This window comes from Salmo salar, chromosome ssa06 (genome assembly GCF_905237065.1).
Source record: "Salmo salar chromosome ssa06, Ssal_v3.1, whole genome shotgun sequence".
Classification (NCBI taxonomy): Eukaryota; Metazoa; Chordata; class Actinopteri; order Salmoniformes; family Salmonidae; genus Salmo; species Salmo salar.
The window spans coordinates 91,159,643-91,177,111 of record NC_059447.1 but is presented as its reverse complement, the minus strand read 5'-3'; the positions used below and the strand labels follow the sequence as shown (position 1 = coordinate 91,177,111).

At 39.6% G+C, this 17,469-nt stretch overlaps 2 protein-coding genes across 5 annotated transcripts in view; one reads left to right on the top strand and one right to left on the bottom strand.

Annotated features, from left to right (window-relative positions):
* Window positions 1-9,120, bottom strand: part of LOC106608328 (E3 ubiquitin-protein ligase RNF19A) — a 78,320-nt gene extending 69,200 nt beyond the window's left edge. The window contains exon 1 of one of the 2 annotated variants that reach the window (XM_014206215.2): window positions 8,888-9,120. The gene's annotated coding sequence lies outside the window, so the exon portion shown is untranslated. The remainder of the gene's footprint in view (window positions 1-8,887) is intronic. The other variant, XM_014206213.2, reaches the window with a different exon arrangement.
* Window positions 9,121-14,119: 4,999 nt separating this feature from the next.
* Window positions 14,120-17,469, top strand: part of LOC106608329 (zinc finger protein 513) — a 35,136-nt gene continuing 31,786 nt past the window's right edge. The window contains exons 1-2 of one of the 3 annotated variants that reach the window (XM_014206217.2): window positions 14,120-14,355; window positions 14,929-15,065. In XM_014206217.2, coding sequence (XP_014061692.1) covers window positions 14,345-14,355; window positions 14,929-15,065 — 148 coding nt within the window. In that variant the 5' untranslated portion in view covers window positions 14,120-14,344. Of the gene's footprint in view, window positions 14,356-14,520; window positions 14,803-14,928; window positions 15,066-17,469 lie in introns of those variants that run through there. The other 2 variants (XM_014206218.2, XM_014206216.2) reach the window with 2 other exon arrangements.

The following is a 17,469-nucleotide window of genomic DNA, read 5'->3' as shown; positions in this document are numbered from 1 at the left end:
AACGGGCCTGATAACGGTAACGTTGTAGTGAAATAGCATTAACATTAGTTTTAACGTGCATTATACACATTGATATTTACCAGTTTATTTATGCTTGCTACATATTGGTGGGTTATTCAAGTTGTCCGTCGTCATCATAGGGGTTATGGAGAGGGGCAAACTGCTGGGGGATCATCTCGCATATCTTCTGGGTGATGGGATCAATTCCCTTGGATGGAGGCCCTCCTCTGGCTCCGGTCTGACGTCTGACGCATCTTTTTTGGGGATTTCGCTTTTTTTTTTTACGTTTTTTTCCCAGCACGCTTTCATCCGATTTGGGTCCCTTTTCTCTTTAATCCGTGTCTATCCATTTATATTTGTCACATAAAATGGCACAGGTGTCTTCCTTCTTTTTGACAGTCATGTTTTTTTTATACTTTTTTTTTTATCCTCCAGTACGCTACTAAATTCCTCCATCAGCTCCGACAATTTTATTTATTTTTTTCATTAGTGGAGAAATGTGTACTTCTTTGACGTGCCATGATCAGTTGGCTAGCGGACAAATAATAAATGGCAAAATAACTTTAAGTAATCACAATAATAAATAATATTGTACGCTAGCTAGCTTGGTTTATAAACTAGCTAACTACAGTAGCTAACGTTAGCTAACTAATTCGTTTTCTGTCTAGTACTGGTAAATAACGGATTTTATTTCAAATCAGCCAACCCATGAGAACCTTTACCCATGGAGTTACAGTAGTTATAACTTTACATTGTTATTATTTTATCAAGAAACAGCAACTTTATGGCCTCTTTTGTCAAGTAGGCTAGCTACTTCGTTTCAACTCACGAAATACCTCATGTATTGGTGTAACATGTCACTAATCATAGTTTAAAACCAGATTTAAAATGAAGTGGTGTAATACATTTCTGATTATTTATAAATCTATATTTACAAAATCTAGATTGATGTATTCAATTCCTAGATGTATTTAAACCATGTTGCAGCAACCCACCCAATGACTAAACTATTTAAATCCATAATAAACTGTAAACTTTCAGTAAATTTAACAAACTGATCTCAAATCCAGGCACTGCCAGTCTCTAGTCATATTGAGGATATCCCCTGTGCCAATAAGGAACGGATCCTCCAGACCCCTCTGCAGCGTTTAACTCCCATGGCGAGATCAACAACGTTTGGATGCATCCCAAATGGCCCCCAATTCACTTTATCCTGCATTAGGGCACTGGTCGAAAGTAGTGCACTATATAGGGAACCATTTTGGAGGGAACTATTTGTCTTGGCAGTAAAACCAGAGAGTCAGCAGAATTCCTGCCAGCCTCCATTACGAAATCAGTGGAGCGAGGTTTTTGGCTTGAGTGCTGTTCTCTTACCTTTGACATGGCCCCTGCTAAAGTAAATCACTCTACTCACTCACTTCCAGGTTGAAGCCTTTTTGGTTCCAGCGATATAGATATAGATATATATATATATATATATATATATTTTTTTAGGGTTCCGTGTAGAACCCTATGTGGAAAGGAACCCAAAATGGTTCTACATGGAACAAGAAGGGTTCTTCAAAGGGTACCCCTATGGGGACAGCCAAAGAACCCTTTTAGCTTCTAGATATATTTCTTTCTTGAAGACAACATGTATGTAGTGGACAACAGTAGTGCACTATGTAGGGAATAGGGTTCCATTTGGGACACAGATAGCAGAGCTGATTAGAAGAAGTAGGAAGTGGAAAGCCATCCATCCCTATGACACCATCATCTCGTTATGGTGCAGCAAAAAAAAGTGAAGAATGTGCAGGATATTACAGAACACAACATAGGAACCCCAGTCCCATTCAAAATCATATTTTCCTTAACCCCTAACCCTTACCATAACCCTAACCTTAACCCTAACCCAAAAACCTAACCTTAACCCTAACCCCAGCTCCTAACCCTAAAACTAACCCTAGCTCCTAACCTTAACCCTAATTCTAACCTTAACCCTAAACCCACCTTGATCACATCTTTACTAATGCTGCAGAAATTTGCTTGAAAACATTACACAGAACCATTGGATGTGGTGATCACAATATAGTAGCCATATCTAGGAAAACCAAAGTTCCAAAGGTTGGGCCTAATATATTGTATAAGAGGTCATACAATACGTTTTTGTAGTGATTCCTATGTTGTTGATGTAAATAATATTTGCTGGTCTGTGGTGTATAATGAGGAGGAACCAGACACTGCACTTGACACATTTATAAAATTGCTTATTCCAGTTACTAATAAGCATGCACCCTTAGATTGATGAGGAATTTTAAAATTGTATGGTTCAGAGAGATGAGGCAAACGGAATGGCAAATAAGTCTGGCTGTGTGACCTCCTGACCATAGAGAGCTCTTATTTTCTATGGTAGAGTAGGTCAGGGCGTGACTGGGGGGGGGGGGTATCTAGTTTATTTAGTTCTATGTTGTTTTGGTTCTAGTTTCTATGTTGGGATTTTTGTATAATCCCCAATTAGAGGCAGCTGGTCATCGTTGTCTCTAATTGGGGATCATATTTAAGTAGTTGTTTTTCCCACCTGTGTTTGTGGGAGATTATTTTGAGTTAGTGCATGTTGCACCTCTGTCGTCACGGTTTGTTGTTTGTTTATAGTTTTTGTTTGTTTGGCTAAGTTTCACTATATAATAAAGATGTGGAACGATACGCACGCTGCGCCTTGGTCCGTTCCTACACACAAACGTGACAGGCTGCACAACCGATTGGCAAACGTATTGCAAATTAAGAAATCATGTGACTAAACTGAATAAAAAGAAAAAAACTACACTATGAAACAAAGATAAATGACAAAGAATTACAGTAAAAAGCTTTGGAGCACCTTAAATGACATTTTTGGGAAAAACACAATCTCTGCTCCATCATTCATTGAATCAGATGGCTCATTCATCACAGAACTAACTGATATTGCCAACTACTTTAATGATTTTTCCATTGGCAAGATTAGCAAACTTAGGCATGACATCTCAACAACAAACACTGACACTACACATCCAAGTATATCTGACCAAATTATGAAAGACAAGAATTGTATGAAGCCATGAAGTGCTTTGAAAGGCTGGTCATGGCTCACATCAACATCATCATGCCGGAAACCCTCCCTGATCCTTAACACTGGGGCCCCTCAGGGGTACGTGCTTAGTCCCCTCCTGTACTCCCTGCTCACCCACGACAGCGTGGCCAAGCATGACCCCAACACCATCATTAAGTTTGCTGATGACACAACAGTGGTAGGCCTGATCACCGACAATGATGAGACAGCCAATAAGGGAGGTCAGAGAACTGGCAGTGTGGTGCCAGGAAAACAATCTCTCCCTCAATGTGAGCAAGACGAAGGAACTGATCGTGGACTATAGGAAAAAGAGGGCCCAACAGGCCCCCATTAACATCGACGGGGCTGAAGCGGAGCAGGTCGAGAGTTTCAAGTTCTTTGGTGTCCACATCACCAACAAACTATCATGGTCCAAACATACCAAGACAGTTGTGAAGAGAATACAACAAAACCTATTCCCCCTCAGGAGACTGAAAACCTTTAACATGGGTCCCCAGATCCTCAAAAAGTTATACAGCTGTACCATCGAGAGCATCCTGACTGGTTGCATCACTGCCTGGTATGGCAACTGCTCGGCATCAGACCGTAAGGCGCTACAGAAGGTAGTGCGAACGGCCCAGTACATCACTGGGGCTAAGTTTCCTGACATCCAGAACCTATATACCAGGCGGTGTCAGAGGAAGGCCCAAAAAATTGTCAAAGACTCCAATCACCCAAGTCATAGACTGTTCTCTCTGCTACCGCACGGAAAGCGGCACCGGAGCACCAAGTCCAGGACCAAAAGGTTCCTTAACAGCTTGTACCCCCAAGCCATAAGACTGCTGAACAATTAATCAAATGGCCACCCAGACTATTTACATTGAAACCCCCCCCCCCTTTGTTTTTACACTGCTGCTACTCGCCGTTTATTATCTATGCATAGTCACTTTACCCCTACCTACATGTACAAATTACCTCAACAAACCTGTACCCCCTCACATTGACTCGGTACCGGTACCCCATATAGCCTCGTTATTGTTATGTCATTTTCTTGTATTACTGGTTTGATTTTATTTTGATGTATTTTTTTCACTTAGTTTATTTACTGAATATTTTCTTAACTCTATTTTTTGAACTGCATTGTTGGTTAAGGGCTTGTAAGTAATCATTTTATGGTAAGGTCTACACCTGTTGTATTTGGCACATGTAACAAATACAATTTTATTTGATGTGTAATTTTGAATTCTGTAGAGCGAGTGTGGAAGAGGTGAAAAAATAATTGTCTATCAACAATGATAAACCACCGGGGTTTGAACACTTGGATGGAAAATTACTGAGGATAATAGCGGACGATATTACCACTCCTACCTGCCAATTTTCAATATAAGCCTACTAGAAAAGCAATTCCTCAACCTAAGAATAGTAAAGCCCCCTTTACTGGCTCAAATAGCCGACCAATCAGACTGTTACCAACCCTTAGTAAAGTTTTGGGAAAAATGGTGTTTGACCAGAAACAATTCTATTTCACAGTAAACGAATTAACAACAGACTTTCAGCTCGCTTATAGGGAAGGACATTCAACAATGTATTTTAACTTAATATAATACATCAATAAAAATCTATTCAGTCTCAAATAAATAATGAAACATGTTCAATTTGGTTTAAACAATGTAAAAACACAGTGTTGGAGAAGAAAGTAAAAGTGCACTATGTGCCATGTAAAAAAGCTAACGTTTAAGTTCCTTGCTCAGAACATGAGAACATATGAAAGCTGGTGGTTCCTTTTAACATGAGTCTTCAATATTCCCAGGTAAGAAGTTTTAGCTTAGAGGAATTATAGGACTATTTCTCTCTATACCATTTGTATTTCAAATACCTTTGACTATTGGATGTTCTTATAGGCACTTTAGTATTGCCAGCCTAATCTCGGGAGTCATAAACAGCGCTGTGCTTCAAGCATTGCGAAGAGCTGCTGGCAAACGCAGGAAAGTCCTGTTTGAATGAATGCTTACGAGCCTGCTGCTGCCTACCACCGCTCAGTCAGACTGCTCTATCAAATCATAAACTTAATTATAATAAACACACAGAAATATGAGCCTTGGGTCATTAATATAGTAAAATCCAGAAACTAGCATTTTGAAAACAAAACGTTTATTCTTTCAGTGAAATACGGAACCGTTCCGTATTTTATCTAACGGTGGCATCCATAAGTCTAAATATTGCTGTTACATTGCACAACCTTCAACGTTATGTCATAATTATGTAAAATTCTGGCAAATGAATTACGGTCTTTGTTAGGAAGAAATGGACTTCACACAGTTTGCAACGAACCAGGCGGCCCAAACTGCTGCATATACCCTGACTGCTTGCACAGAACGCAAGAGAAGTGACACAATTTCCCTAGTTAAAAGAAATTCATGTCATCAGCCAATATTAACTAAATATGCAGGTTTAAAAAAAATATACTTGTGTATTGATTTTAAGAAAGGCATTGATGTTTATGGATAGGTACATTTATGCAACAATTGTGCTTTTTCGCGAATGCGCTTGTTAAACCATCACCCGTTTGGCGAAGTAGGCTGTGATTCGATGATAAATTAACAGGCACCGCATTGATTATTTGCAACGCAGGACAAGCTAGTTAAACTAGTAATATCATCAGCCATGTGTAGTTAACTAGTGATTATGTTAAGATTGATTGTTTTTTATAAGATAAGTTCAATACTAGGTAGCAACTTACCTTGGCTCCTTGCTGCACTCGCGTAACAGGTAGTCAGCCTGCCACGCAGTCTTCTCATAGAGTGCAATGTAATCGGCCATAATCGGCGTCCAAAAATGCCGATTACCAATTGTTATGAAAACTTGAAATCGAGTTGCAGTTAGTTTCAGAGTGGGTAGCAAGGAATAATTTAGTCCTAAATATTTCTAAAACTAAAAGCATTGTATTTAGGACAAATCATTCACTAAACGCTAAACCGCAACTAAATCTTGTAATAAATAATTTGGAAATTGAGAAAGTTGAGGTGACTAAACTGCTTGGAGTAACCCTGGATTGTAAACTGTCTTGGTCAAAACATATGATACATATTGATACAACAGTAGCTAAGATGGGGAGAAGTATATACATAATAAAGTACTGCCCTACCTTCTTAACAGCACTGTCAACAAGGCAGGTCCTACAGGCCCTAGTTTTGTCACACCTGGACTACTGTTCAGTAGTGTGGTCAGGTGCCACAAAAAAGGCCTTAGGAAAATTGCAATTGGCTCAGAACAGAGCAGCACGGCTGGCCCTTAGATGTACACAGAGAGCTAATATTAATAATATGCATGTCAATCTCTCCTGGCTCAAAGTAGAGGAGAGATTGACTTCATCACTACTTGTTTTTGTAAGCAGTGTTGACATCCTGAATGCACTGAGCTGTCTGTTTAAACTACTAGCGCACAGCTCGGACACCCATCCATACCACACAAGACATGCCACCAGAGGTCTCTTCACAGTCCCCAAGTCCAGAACAGACTATGGGAGGCGAACAGGACTACATGGAACTCTATTCCACATCATGTAACTGATGCAAGCAGTAAAATGTGTTTTAAAAAACAGATAAAATTACACCACATGTACCAGCGGGGACTGTGAAGCAACACAAACATAGGCACAGACACAAACACACACAATAGCATACGCACTATACACACACTTAGATGTTGTACTGTAGATATGTGGTAGTGGTGGAGTAGGAACCTGAGGGTACACAGTGTGTTGTGAAATCAGTCAATGTATTGTAATGTTTTTTTTAAATTGTATAAACTGCCTTAATTTTTCTGGACCCAAGGAAGCAGAAGCTAATGGGGATCCATAATAAATATAAATACACACACACACACACACACACACACACACACACACACACACACACACACACACACACGACGGGTTAAAATACAAATGAGCTATTTAAAACCGATGCTGTTGCTGAGAACAGACCATTTACAGACTCTAATAAGCATAAGTCATTGGCTGTCGTGTCAGTCTCTCATAATAAACCATAGGCAAGGCCATTAACTCCCTCTTGTCAAAATGCTTTTAAAACTCACATTATCGTATTTCAAATGACATCTAAAGTTAGGGGTGTCCTGCCTCTATACATGCCTACTGTATAACGTGGAGGTTGTTTTGTTTATAGGCCAACGTGAACACACCTTGAACGTGGCTGCGTGTGACAGCTGAAAAGGTGTGCGGTGATATCACCCCAGAGAAGATCTTACTGTACACTGCAGTTATGTAATAAAGCAAAACACGTGGCACAGTGCACATGGAAATATGATACAGTAGAGACTGTTAGTCTACCTACATTATTAACCAGGCAGAGCTACAGTGCTAATATTAAACATACATGGTTTGCCATTACAAACTCACCGATTAACATAATAGAACATGTATTAAACTAAATCAAGAAACTCTAATCATTTTGATAAACAATATTGTTATTCTGACTGAGTGAATCATTCCGTTCTCCATTGACATTTTTTTTTTTATGTGGCTATAGTAGACCTATACCGGTTGTGCACTAGCTTCCATGATGCTCTACTGTAAAGTGACAGAATGACAGATGGGTTATTACGTAACAAGACCAACAGTCCAGAAACTGTTTGCGCCTTTTTTTAAATGGCACGACAAAAACTGTTCAGGTCGACTAAGGCATAGCCTGTTGTTAAACTGCTTCCAACTCTGCTATTTTATCAGAGCTTTAGGGATAGATAGATAGATAGATAGATAGATAGATAGATAGATAGATAGATAGATAGATAGATAGATAGATAGATAGATAGATAGATAGATAGATAGATAGATAGATAGATAGATAGATAGATAGATAGATAGATAGATAGATAGATAGATAGATAGATAGATAGATAGATAGATAGATAGAGTTGGGTTAAAATATGTTTGCCCCTTTAACTGTTGAGGTTAGTAAAATAGCGTAGGCTTTTTTTTGTGTGCCATTCATTCTCAAGGCTTAGGGATAGGGAGTTATAGACTATAGATGTTTTAAATAGCTTGCTCTCCATGAGAAAGCAACAGCTCAGGTAGGTAGGCAACAAACTATGAACGCTGTGACACTTGTTAACCGAATAGGCTACCGAAAGCTGTTGCTATGCAATCACTGGCTAACCGAAGGTCAGTTTTCAACACAACGTAGGCATCTGCCCTGGGGAGCAGACCATGACACCCTAGCTATTAAATAGTGCACATAATTATCCATACACGGGACAGTGCACATCAGCAATGCGGGTTTTGATGACATGTCTTCAGGACCGCCTGCGAGCCGCGACACACGTCCCATGCCCCCGCGCAGGCCACGTCTCCCCTTTCTCCAAGCAGACATTAATCACTGATTCCCAGTCTAATCAAATGTCGTGGTCCATTTTTGATGGGCTACAATCATTCGTAGCCTGGAAAGTATCGTATATTATTTAATGTCAGATTATATGCCAATTATGTTGTTTTTTGGGGGGGAGAAACGTGAAAACTTATTTAGAAACCCTTTGAGGCGCATCGAATGACAGGCCTACAATATTGCACCATTCAAAGGCTCGTTTTCTAAACACCGTATCATCACACCGCCTATCTATTATTAACAAGGGGTCTGACCAGCGCACCAGCACTGCAGGGAGTGGCAAGGTTACTACGTAATCCACCTAATTAAACTAAAGAAATACGTTACATTCATCCCGTTCTACGTCATAAGTCGTTCGAAACGAGTGACAATTCACATTACGCAAATAACTATTATATTTATATTGATTATAGCGGCACCTTACCTCTCTCTCCAGCATGTTGTATTTCAAGTCCAGAATGAACAACTAGCTCCTCCTCCCCTGGAACAGCAGACCAGCACCAAACGCCTCGCACTGTTCTAAAACATATCTGACCATCAAAGCTTAGCTACAATGAGTCGCAAGATCCCACGGTTCGAGAAATGGTTTTACGAATGACGTTGCGGAGGACATCCCCGTTGTAGAGCGCGCTTCCCGGTTATTCCAGTAGCAGCAGGCGTGTTGGTGGAGGGAGGGAGGGAGGGAGGGGTGCAACGATCCGCCTGCCTGCAGGAGGCACACTGCAGTGACATTGACCAATGGGATAACGCAGAAAAGGGTCCCTCTCCGATTCGTAAATATCCCAGCCTCATTCATTCAGATTCAAATGGGATAAACATTTGAGATGAAGTAATCCACAATTTCAGAAATGTAGCCTAACATTCTGCAATCAACCCGACAGGCTATATAGGCTTAAAAAATATATTTTAATTTATTCAACTAGGGAAGTCAGGAAAGTTATTATTATAAATGTACATATTTATGTAAGTTTAAGGCTTGTGCAACATTGGTGATCTTAATACATTTCTCAACACAGACATTTTAAAGGTAACCTTCACAACTAGACACTATTTGGAGTGTTTTCCCAGTCTCCCTAAATACTTATGAGTGATGAGAGGTATTTTGGATTTTGTTTTTGTACTGGGTGTGTTCCAACCATGACGTCAATGGTTGGTCTCTGCATCAATCATTCCCCCCCCCCCCCCAGCAGTAAGATTGTAGCAAGTTACTTCTAAATAAATTTCTTGAATATCACAATGAATGAACCCAGAATTTGGAAGTCAACACTATTGGTTTCTGCTGCAGCTCAAATCAACAACACAGTTGTGGGTGTACTAGGTATTCTACATTATACTACAACATCAGTACAACAATGTAGATGTTTTGTTGGCTGAATGTTCCAGGCAGGTTCCGGAATGTTCTTCAGCTGGGGAATGTCATCTTGTGTAGGGGCAATGGCAGCTGGTCTGGCAGAACTTCATGAGCTGCATGACCTTGGACTCAGAATGAACACTTTGGCTCTTGTCAGCCTCATGCAGTCCTTTTTCCTCATCCAAGTCAGATGATGTTAATAAGCTTGTTCCCGGCTGATAGTTTTCATCCAATGGGTCTACGGGATCTGTACTACTAAAACTGGTGTCAAGGTCAGCAGCAGGATTTGTCTGTATAGGACACACGCTAGTCAGTGATTAGCCAACATTTTACTACTTTGTCCCCATCAATAAAACACTCAAACAAAAAAGGTACTATATCCAGGCAGTCCCTTCATGTCAATTGATCATAACCTTCACACACACACACACACACACACACACACACACACACACACACACACACACACACACACACACACACACACACACACACACTACCAACCCCCAACAGACAATCACCCATACCATCCCCTCCGTACTAAGGGACAGACATTTACTGAGGGGGGGTGGTCCAACTCAAGTTTATATATAAAAATAAATTACAAAAATGCACCCCCCCCTCCCAAACCTAAAAAATATTAAATAGTAATGTACTGTAAGTTTATAGCGTTATAAAGTAGCGTTATTACGTCAACTAATGTCTGTCTCTAGTCAGTGAGCGGCAGGCGGAGCGGGGCGGTGCGGAGCGGGGCGGGGCGGAGCGGGGCGGAGCGGAGCCTAGTCGCTAGGCAACTCACAGGCTTCAGGCTGCATGGAGCAGTGGGAGAGAGAGAGGAGCAGCTTTATTAACAACCAAATATTGTTTCAGTCTTTCGCTCCTGTTCTACTTTGTCCAGAAGCCAAAAGGCACCATCCTAGTCATATTAAAACAACACATCGTATTTGTTGAATGTTTACAATTTCCGTCTTTCTAAGTTTCATGAAATGGCTCGCATTGTGCAGCCAAAGGCACCATGCTAGTCATATTAAAACAACCCATCGTATTTATTGCATATTTACATTTTCCGTCTTTCTAAAGTTTCATGAAATGGCTCGCATTGTGCGTCATTTAGATGAGGGTTTTCCCGCAAATTGCATTTTGGCAAATGTTAAATGATCTATTCCATTATCTTCTTCATTACAGTAGATGAGGAATTGTGTCTAGGATGGAAGAAATTATACACTGAGTGGACAAAACATTAAGAACACCTGCTCTTTCCATGACATAGATTGACCAGGTGAAAGCTATGATCCCTTATTATTTTCACTTGTTAAATCCACTTCAATCAGTAAAGATGAAATGGAGGAGACATGGTTAAAGAAGGATTTTTAAGCCTTGAGACATGGATTGTGTGTGTGCCATTCAGAGGGTGATTGGGCAAGACAAGATTTAAGTGCCTTTGAACGGGGTATGGTAGTAGGTGCCAGGCACACCAGTTTGACTATGTCAAGAACTGCAACGCTGCTGGGTTTTTCACACTCAACAGTCTCCTGTGTGTATCAAGAATGGTCCACCACCAAACTGTGGAAAGTATTGGAGTCAATATGGGCCAGCATCCCTGTGGAATGCTTGGCACCTCTTTAAGCACGTACTGTTGAAACTGTCACTTCATATTTTTTTCTTAAAGTCTACAAACACTCTACATTTATTCACTCTGTGATAGGGTTGGATCCTATATGCTACTTTTAATATTCTCCTGTAAATGGCTCAGTGCCTATAATTTAGGCTGTGTGTAGAATGGGGCATAAAGGAAATGACCTCTACTAGATTATAGTGATAAGGAAATCAGCATACAAATTTGGCCTGGGTATTCATTTGCCTATAAACTAATCAGAATTCCATTATGTTTACATAAAAAAAAGAGAATACTTCAAAATGAGAAGATCCTGCCATGGAAAATACGACTGGGTGTCCACCCAGTGGAAAGAAGGGGAAATAACTCCCACCATGCAGCAGGACACCTTCTGCTGCGGGGTCTATGTAATGCAGGTTTGATAGGTATATTTTCTATAATGAATGGTTAGCTGTTATGTGACAATTAGGTCAAAAACTCTATTTTATTTTTTTGGTGTAGATGGCCAAGGAAATTGCACAGAACTTCCCCAACACCCCCTCCCAAATTGATATAGAACCTTCACAAAAACACATGGGGCAACTGTGAAAAGAAATGGCTGAGGATATACTAAAAATGTCTGGTATGTAATGACATTTAATTCAAAGTAAATGTAAATTCTTTATTTTGATGTAGTTGTGTGGGACAGCCATATGTTCAGTTCATGCCTATGATTTCAGAGTTCAACAAAACCAACAACTGTTTCATGTGTGCCACTGATAAAGAACCTGGATGTGGCCCAAAGACTGACTGGGTTAGTAACTTTATTTAAACATGTTTATAATCTTTTGACAACAGTGACGGCATGTAAGACAATTTATGATATAACACAATTGATGGCTAATTCGTCATTCGTCATACTGCATTGATATTTGATATTATTTATAACGTGTTACGCTTTGTTTTGTTTTAGATCGAATGTTTTGCATGCCAACGGTGGTTCCATGTGCTGTGCCTAGGAATGAAGACAAAAGGGTTCAACAGAGTAAAGAACACAAACTGGAAGTGCAGTCTTTGTTGTTTAAAATGTAAAATACCCCATTTAAAATACCCCATCCACACTGAAGAGGCTCTGACATGTACATCAACCAGGGATAAAGAGAAAGTTAACACTCTGAAATGTTTCGTACTAATTTGAAGTAAAGTGTCTGTTGACATGATGGAAAAGATTAAAGGTCTACAATTTCTGTTTAATTTGTCAATATTAAATGTTTCTTCATTGATTTTCTGGCCACCATTACTGTGGTTACATGTTCAGTATATGTATTGACCAGTAAATCCACTGCAGCCTACCTCACCAGCTCACTCTCCATCCCTGCTTTGGACAATTAATAACATGATTCTCGTACTTTGCCTTTTTCCTTTATGGTTGATATTATTAACTATGAAAGGAGATATTATCTGTCTCTCTCCTATTGTGTACCGCTGTTAAATACTATGGAACATTTTTTTTTAAACTGGGAAAATAAGTACTTAGAACTACCAATTATTATAGATAAATATGAAAGAAAAGGGTAAACACAACACTGGACTGAACCCTCTAATTGTCAAACTAATATTGATGTACAACAATATAGAAGATACATGACTAGAGGTTATGCAATATGGGTGTATATCCACTGTACGCTTCTTAGGTGTCTAATTGACATGACCAAGGAGCTATTGAAATGTAAAACAATGAAAAATGTACGTTATGTGCGTGATTTTACAGTACACAAACAAGAGTGTGCAATATAAGGCTAGTCCGTGGACATTCTGAAGTGTGTTTGAGTCCAGTAGGTCACATGACCAAGGAGCTATTGAAATTAGAAAGTTTGAAAAATTATTGTTAAAACGTGTGAGATGAAAATGAACAAACCAAAGGGTGTGCAATATAGAAGGGTAGTCAGTGGACATTCTGAACCTTGTTTGAGTCAAGTAGGTCCCATGACCAAGGAGCTATTGAAATTCGAATGTAAAAAAAGTTTGTACTTTGTTTACGCTCCCTAACTAATTCATCTATGAATACAAAATACTGCTCACATTTCCACATGTTTATTAGCTTTGGAAAGCGAATTAATGTCCAAATCGTAAAAATATGACCTGTGCAATGTTGTGTGCAATTTTTCCAACATCATGACACTTATTTGGAGTCAGTGGCTCAAGTGGTTTGAAAGTGCGAATATCAGTCGAATATCCAACTTCAAACTGTCTTTACCTCGGTAGTTCTGAGACATTTTTTACAACTCATTGAAACTCTAAAAATAAATGCATGGGCAAATGTTACCAAACATGATAATACTAGGCCTGCATTACGGTAGGCAGCTAATTGTTAAATTACACTTTCCATCCTTACCTTGGAAGGCCACTGTCTCTGCTCTGATCGCCTCTCTGAGTAATGGGTGTAGTTTTGGCTTAACTGCGTGGGGAAAAAAGAAAGGTTCGTATTTGCTCGTAGTGAGGAAACTCGTAGTGAGGAAACGAGTAACTCTTTACAACACATATTACATTTTATTGACATATTAATGGCCATATACAGGGAAAGAGTAGCAGTGAAATGTCCCTTTTAAATAGGTTGCAAATGGCTGAAATTATTTTTTTAATTAATAGAAAGGCACTCCAAAAATAAAAACTACATGTACCACGAAACAGTCGACCGGAAATGTATTTAGGATGCGGAAACACGTGTAACAGCGGAAGAGAATGTATACAATGGAAATAATTTAAAAAAAAATCAATTAAGTTATGAAAAACACCATTAATTGTCTTTCTTTGTCGCAGGTGCACATAAAAAAAATGGCGGATATCTAGACACAGTCATTTAGATCTCGTTTATGCACGGTTACATGGAGGGTTGAGTTACTGGATGAAAACGGCTACAATCGAGAGGTTTATTTATGATATTTAGGTAAGTTAGCTTGACGTTAAGTCGGCTAATTTCGCACATACTTGTTTTTTTCTTCTTCTAGAGCTAAGGTTACCTAGCTAACGTTACGGATCTTAATCGTTTTCTACATCCTGTCATTAACTAGCAAGTACACTTTATTTTTTTTAAATATAACAAACTGCACTTAAATTTGAAGCAGTAGTTAGCTAGCTAATATCTTTTTCTACTTTTTTGGCCTTTCAGTCATTGATGCTAACATGATTATCTAGATATTTAACATAATTAGATAGCTAGCTGTCTACAAAGGATCATTAAGGGCCGGGAGCAAGTGAGCAAGCTGCTGCAACAACATCCACCGGACAGAGCGATTTGATCTGGCCGCATCCCTTTTTACTCAGCAAGGCTTGCTAATGTTATCTATAATGTTAACAAGGCATTTTAAATCATGGATGTACAGCCGTTACCTAGGTCCGTGTCACGCAGTTGCTAGTTAGCTGTGCCTTTTACCAGAGCTATGTAGCTAGGTGCAATTATGCCCGAATTGCTTAAATGCTTTGGCATATCTGATTGATTTTTATATGTATCTGTGTCTAGAACTACTGGAGAAGCAGAGTTTCCTGGAAAGCAGCATGACCTGATCGTTCCAGAGGTCTTTCAGAAGAGGTGGCAGAAGAGAGAGGTTGACCGGAAGATGCCAAGAAGAAAACAACAGAATCCTCAATCTGTCAAGTGTAAGGGATCAAACTTTCACACTCTTTTTATAGCACAAACAGACTGGTACCCAGGCTATGTATCATTCTATGTTTGGCATATGACAAAGAATACAAAAAGTGGAATGTTATAAAAAAAATCATAAAAAAAACAGGTTTGGATATCAGGCCAACTGCTATATGAATTGGCCCTGTATAGAACAGCGACAGGTTGCTTTTATTCTGTATGCGGAAACAAGCATTATAATGCCATTGTTAATCTTTGTAGTCTTGTCTTACAATATGTCCTGTCTGTGTACACCGACCACCTGATCGTCACATTTGAAATACAGGAACAACCGCATTCATTCACAACATAATTTGTTTACTGGAACGTTTGTAGGGTGTAAACTAATTTGCTAATGTTAACCAACATTACATTTTAGTAATTTAGCAGACGCTCTTATCCAGAGCGACTTACAGTAGTGAATGCATACATTTCATACATTTTCATGTCGTGCATTTTTTTGTTTTTGTACTGGCCCCCCGTGGGAATCGAACCCACAACCCTGGCGTTGCACACACCATGCTGGCGTTGCACACACACACACCATGCTCTACCAACTGAGCCAGAGGGAAGACTCGGTACATGGTGAAATGGACATACTGTGTGATTAAAAACCCATCCTACCCCAATAGGCATTTCACGTGATAATCTTTGATGTCCAAAAATGATAAGAAACCATAGTTAGATGAAGCTAATGGTCTACAGGAAATGACTTGAATGTTATTCGATAGCTTATACAAGTCATTTCCCATAGGCTATGCCATCAAATTAAGCTTTACTTATATAGCACATTTAATACATGGAATGCAACAGAATGTGCTTCACAGGACAAAATGAATAACATCTATGAAAATAAAAGCTGAAATATTTACTACACAAACACAAGAGGATTAAAAACAAAAAGCATAACAATAAAAACTGAATGACTAAAAAGCCTCCTGAGGAAAAGCAAAGCTAAAAAGGTGTGTTTTTAAGATCTCACTTTAAATATGTCAAACCGTTTCAGCCCCCTCAGGTTCTCTGGCAGGCTATTCCAGAGGCTGGGGGCATAGTAACGAAAGGCTGCCTCTCCATGCCTTTTGGTCCTAGGCTTTGGGATAGTTAAGGCTAGTGCCAGGGGACCTACTGGGTACATAACTTAAAAGCATGTCTGACATGCAGTACCAGTCAAATGTTTGGACACATTGAAGGGTTTTTTGTTGTTGTTACTTTTACTATTTTTCTACATTGTAGAATAGTAGTGAATACATCAACATGATTAAATAACACATATGTTACTACATATCATGTAGTAACAAAAAGTGTTAAACAAATCAAAATGTATTTGAGATTCTTCCAAGTAGCCACCCTTTGCCTTGATAACAGCTTTACACACTCTTGGCATTCTCTCAACCAGCTTCATGAGGTAGTCACCTGGAATGCATTTCAATTAACAGGTGTGCCTTGTTAAAAGTTAATTTGTGGAATTTCTTTCCTTCTTAATGCGTTTGAGCCAATCAGTTGTGTTGTGACAAGGTATACAGAATATGGTATTTTACCAAATAGGGCTAAGTCCATATTATGGCAAGAACAGCTCAAATAAGCAAAAGAGAAATGACAGTCCATCATTACTTTAAGACATGAAGGTCAGTCAGTCTGGAAAATTTTAACAACTTTGAAAGTTTCTTCAAGTGCTGTGATGAAACTGGCTCATGAGGACCGCCACAGGAAAGGATGACCCAGAGTTACCTCTGCTGCAGAGGATAAGTTTATTAGAGTTACCAACACCTCCGATTGCAGCAGAAATAAATGATTCAGAGTTCAAGTAACAGACACATCAACTGTTCAGAGGAGACTGAGTGAATCAGGCCTTCATGGTCGAATTGCTGCAAAGAAACCATTACTAAAGGAAATCAATAAGAAGAGACTTGTTTGGGCCAAGAAACACGAGCAATGGACATTAGACTGGTGGAAATCTGTCCTTTGGTCTGGAGTCCAAATGTGCTATTTTTGGTTCCAACCGCTGTGTCTTTGAGATGCAGAGTAGGTGAACGGATGATCTCTGCATGTGTGGTTCCCACCGTGAAGCATGGAGGAGGAGATGTGGGGATGCTTTCTTGGTGACACTGTCAGGGATCTTTTTAGAATTCAAGGCACACTTAACCAGCATGGCTACCACAGCATTCTGCAGTGATACACCATCCCATCTGGTTTGGTCTTAGTGGGACTATCATGTGTTTTTCAACAGGACAATGACCCAACACACCTCCAGGCTGTGTAAGGGCTATTTGACCAAGAAGGAGAGTGCTGGAGTGCTGCATCAGATGACCTGGCCTCCACAATCACCTGACCTCAACCCAATTGAGATGGTTTGGGATGAGGTTGACCGCAGAGTGACGG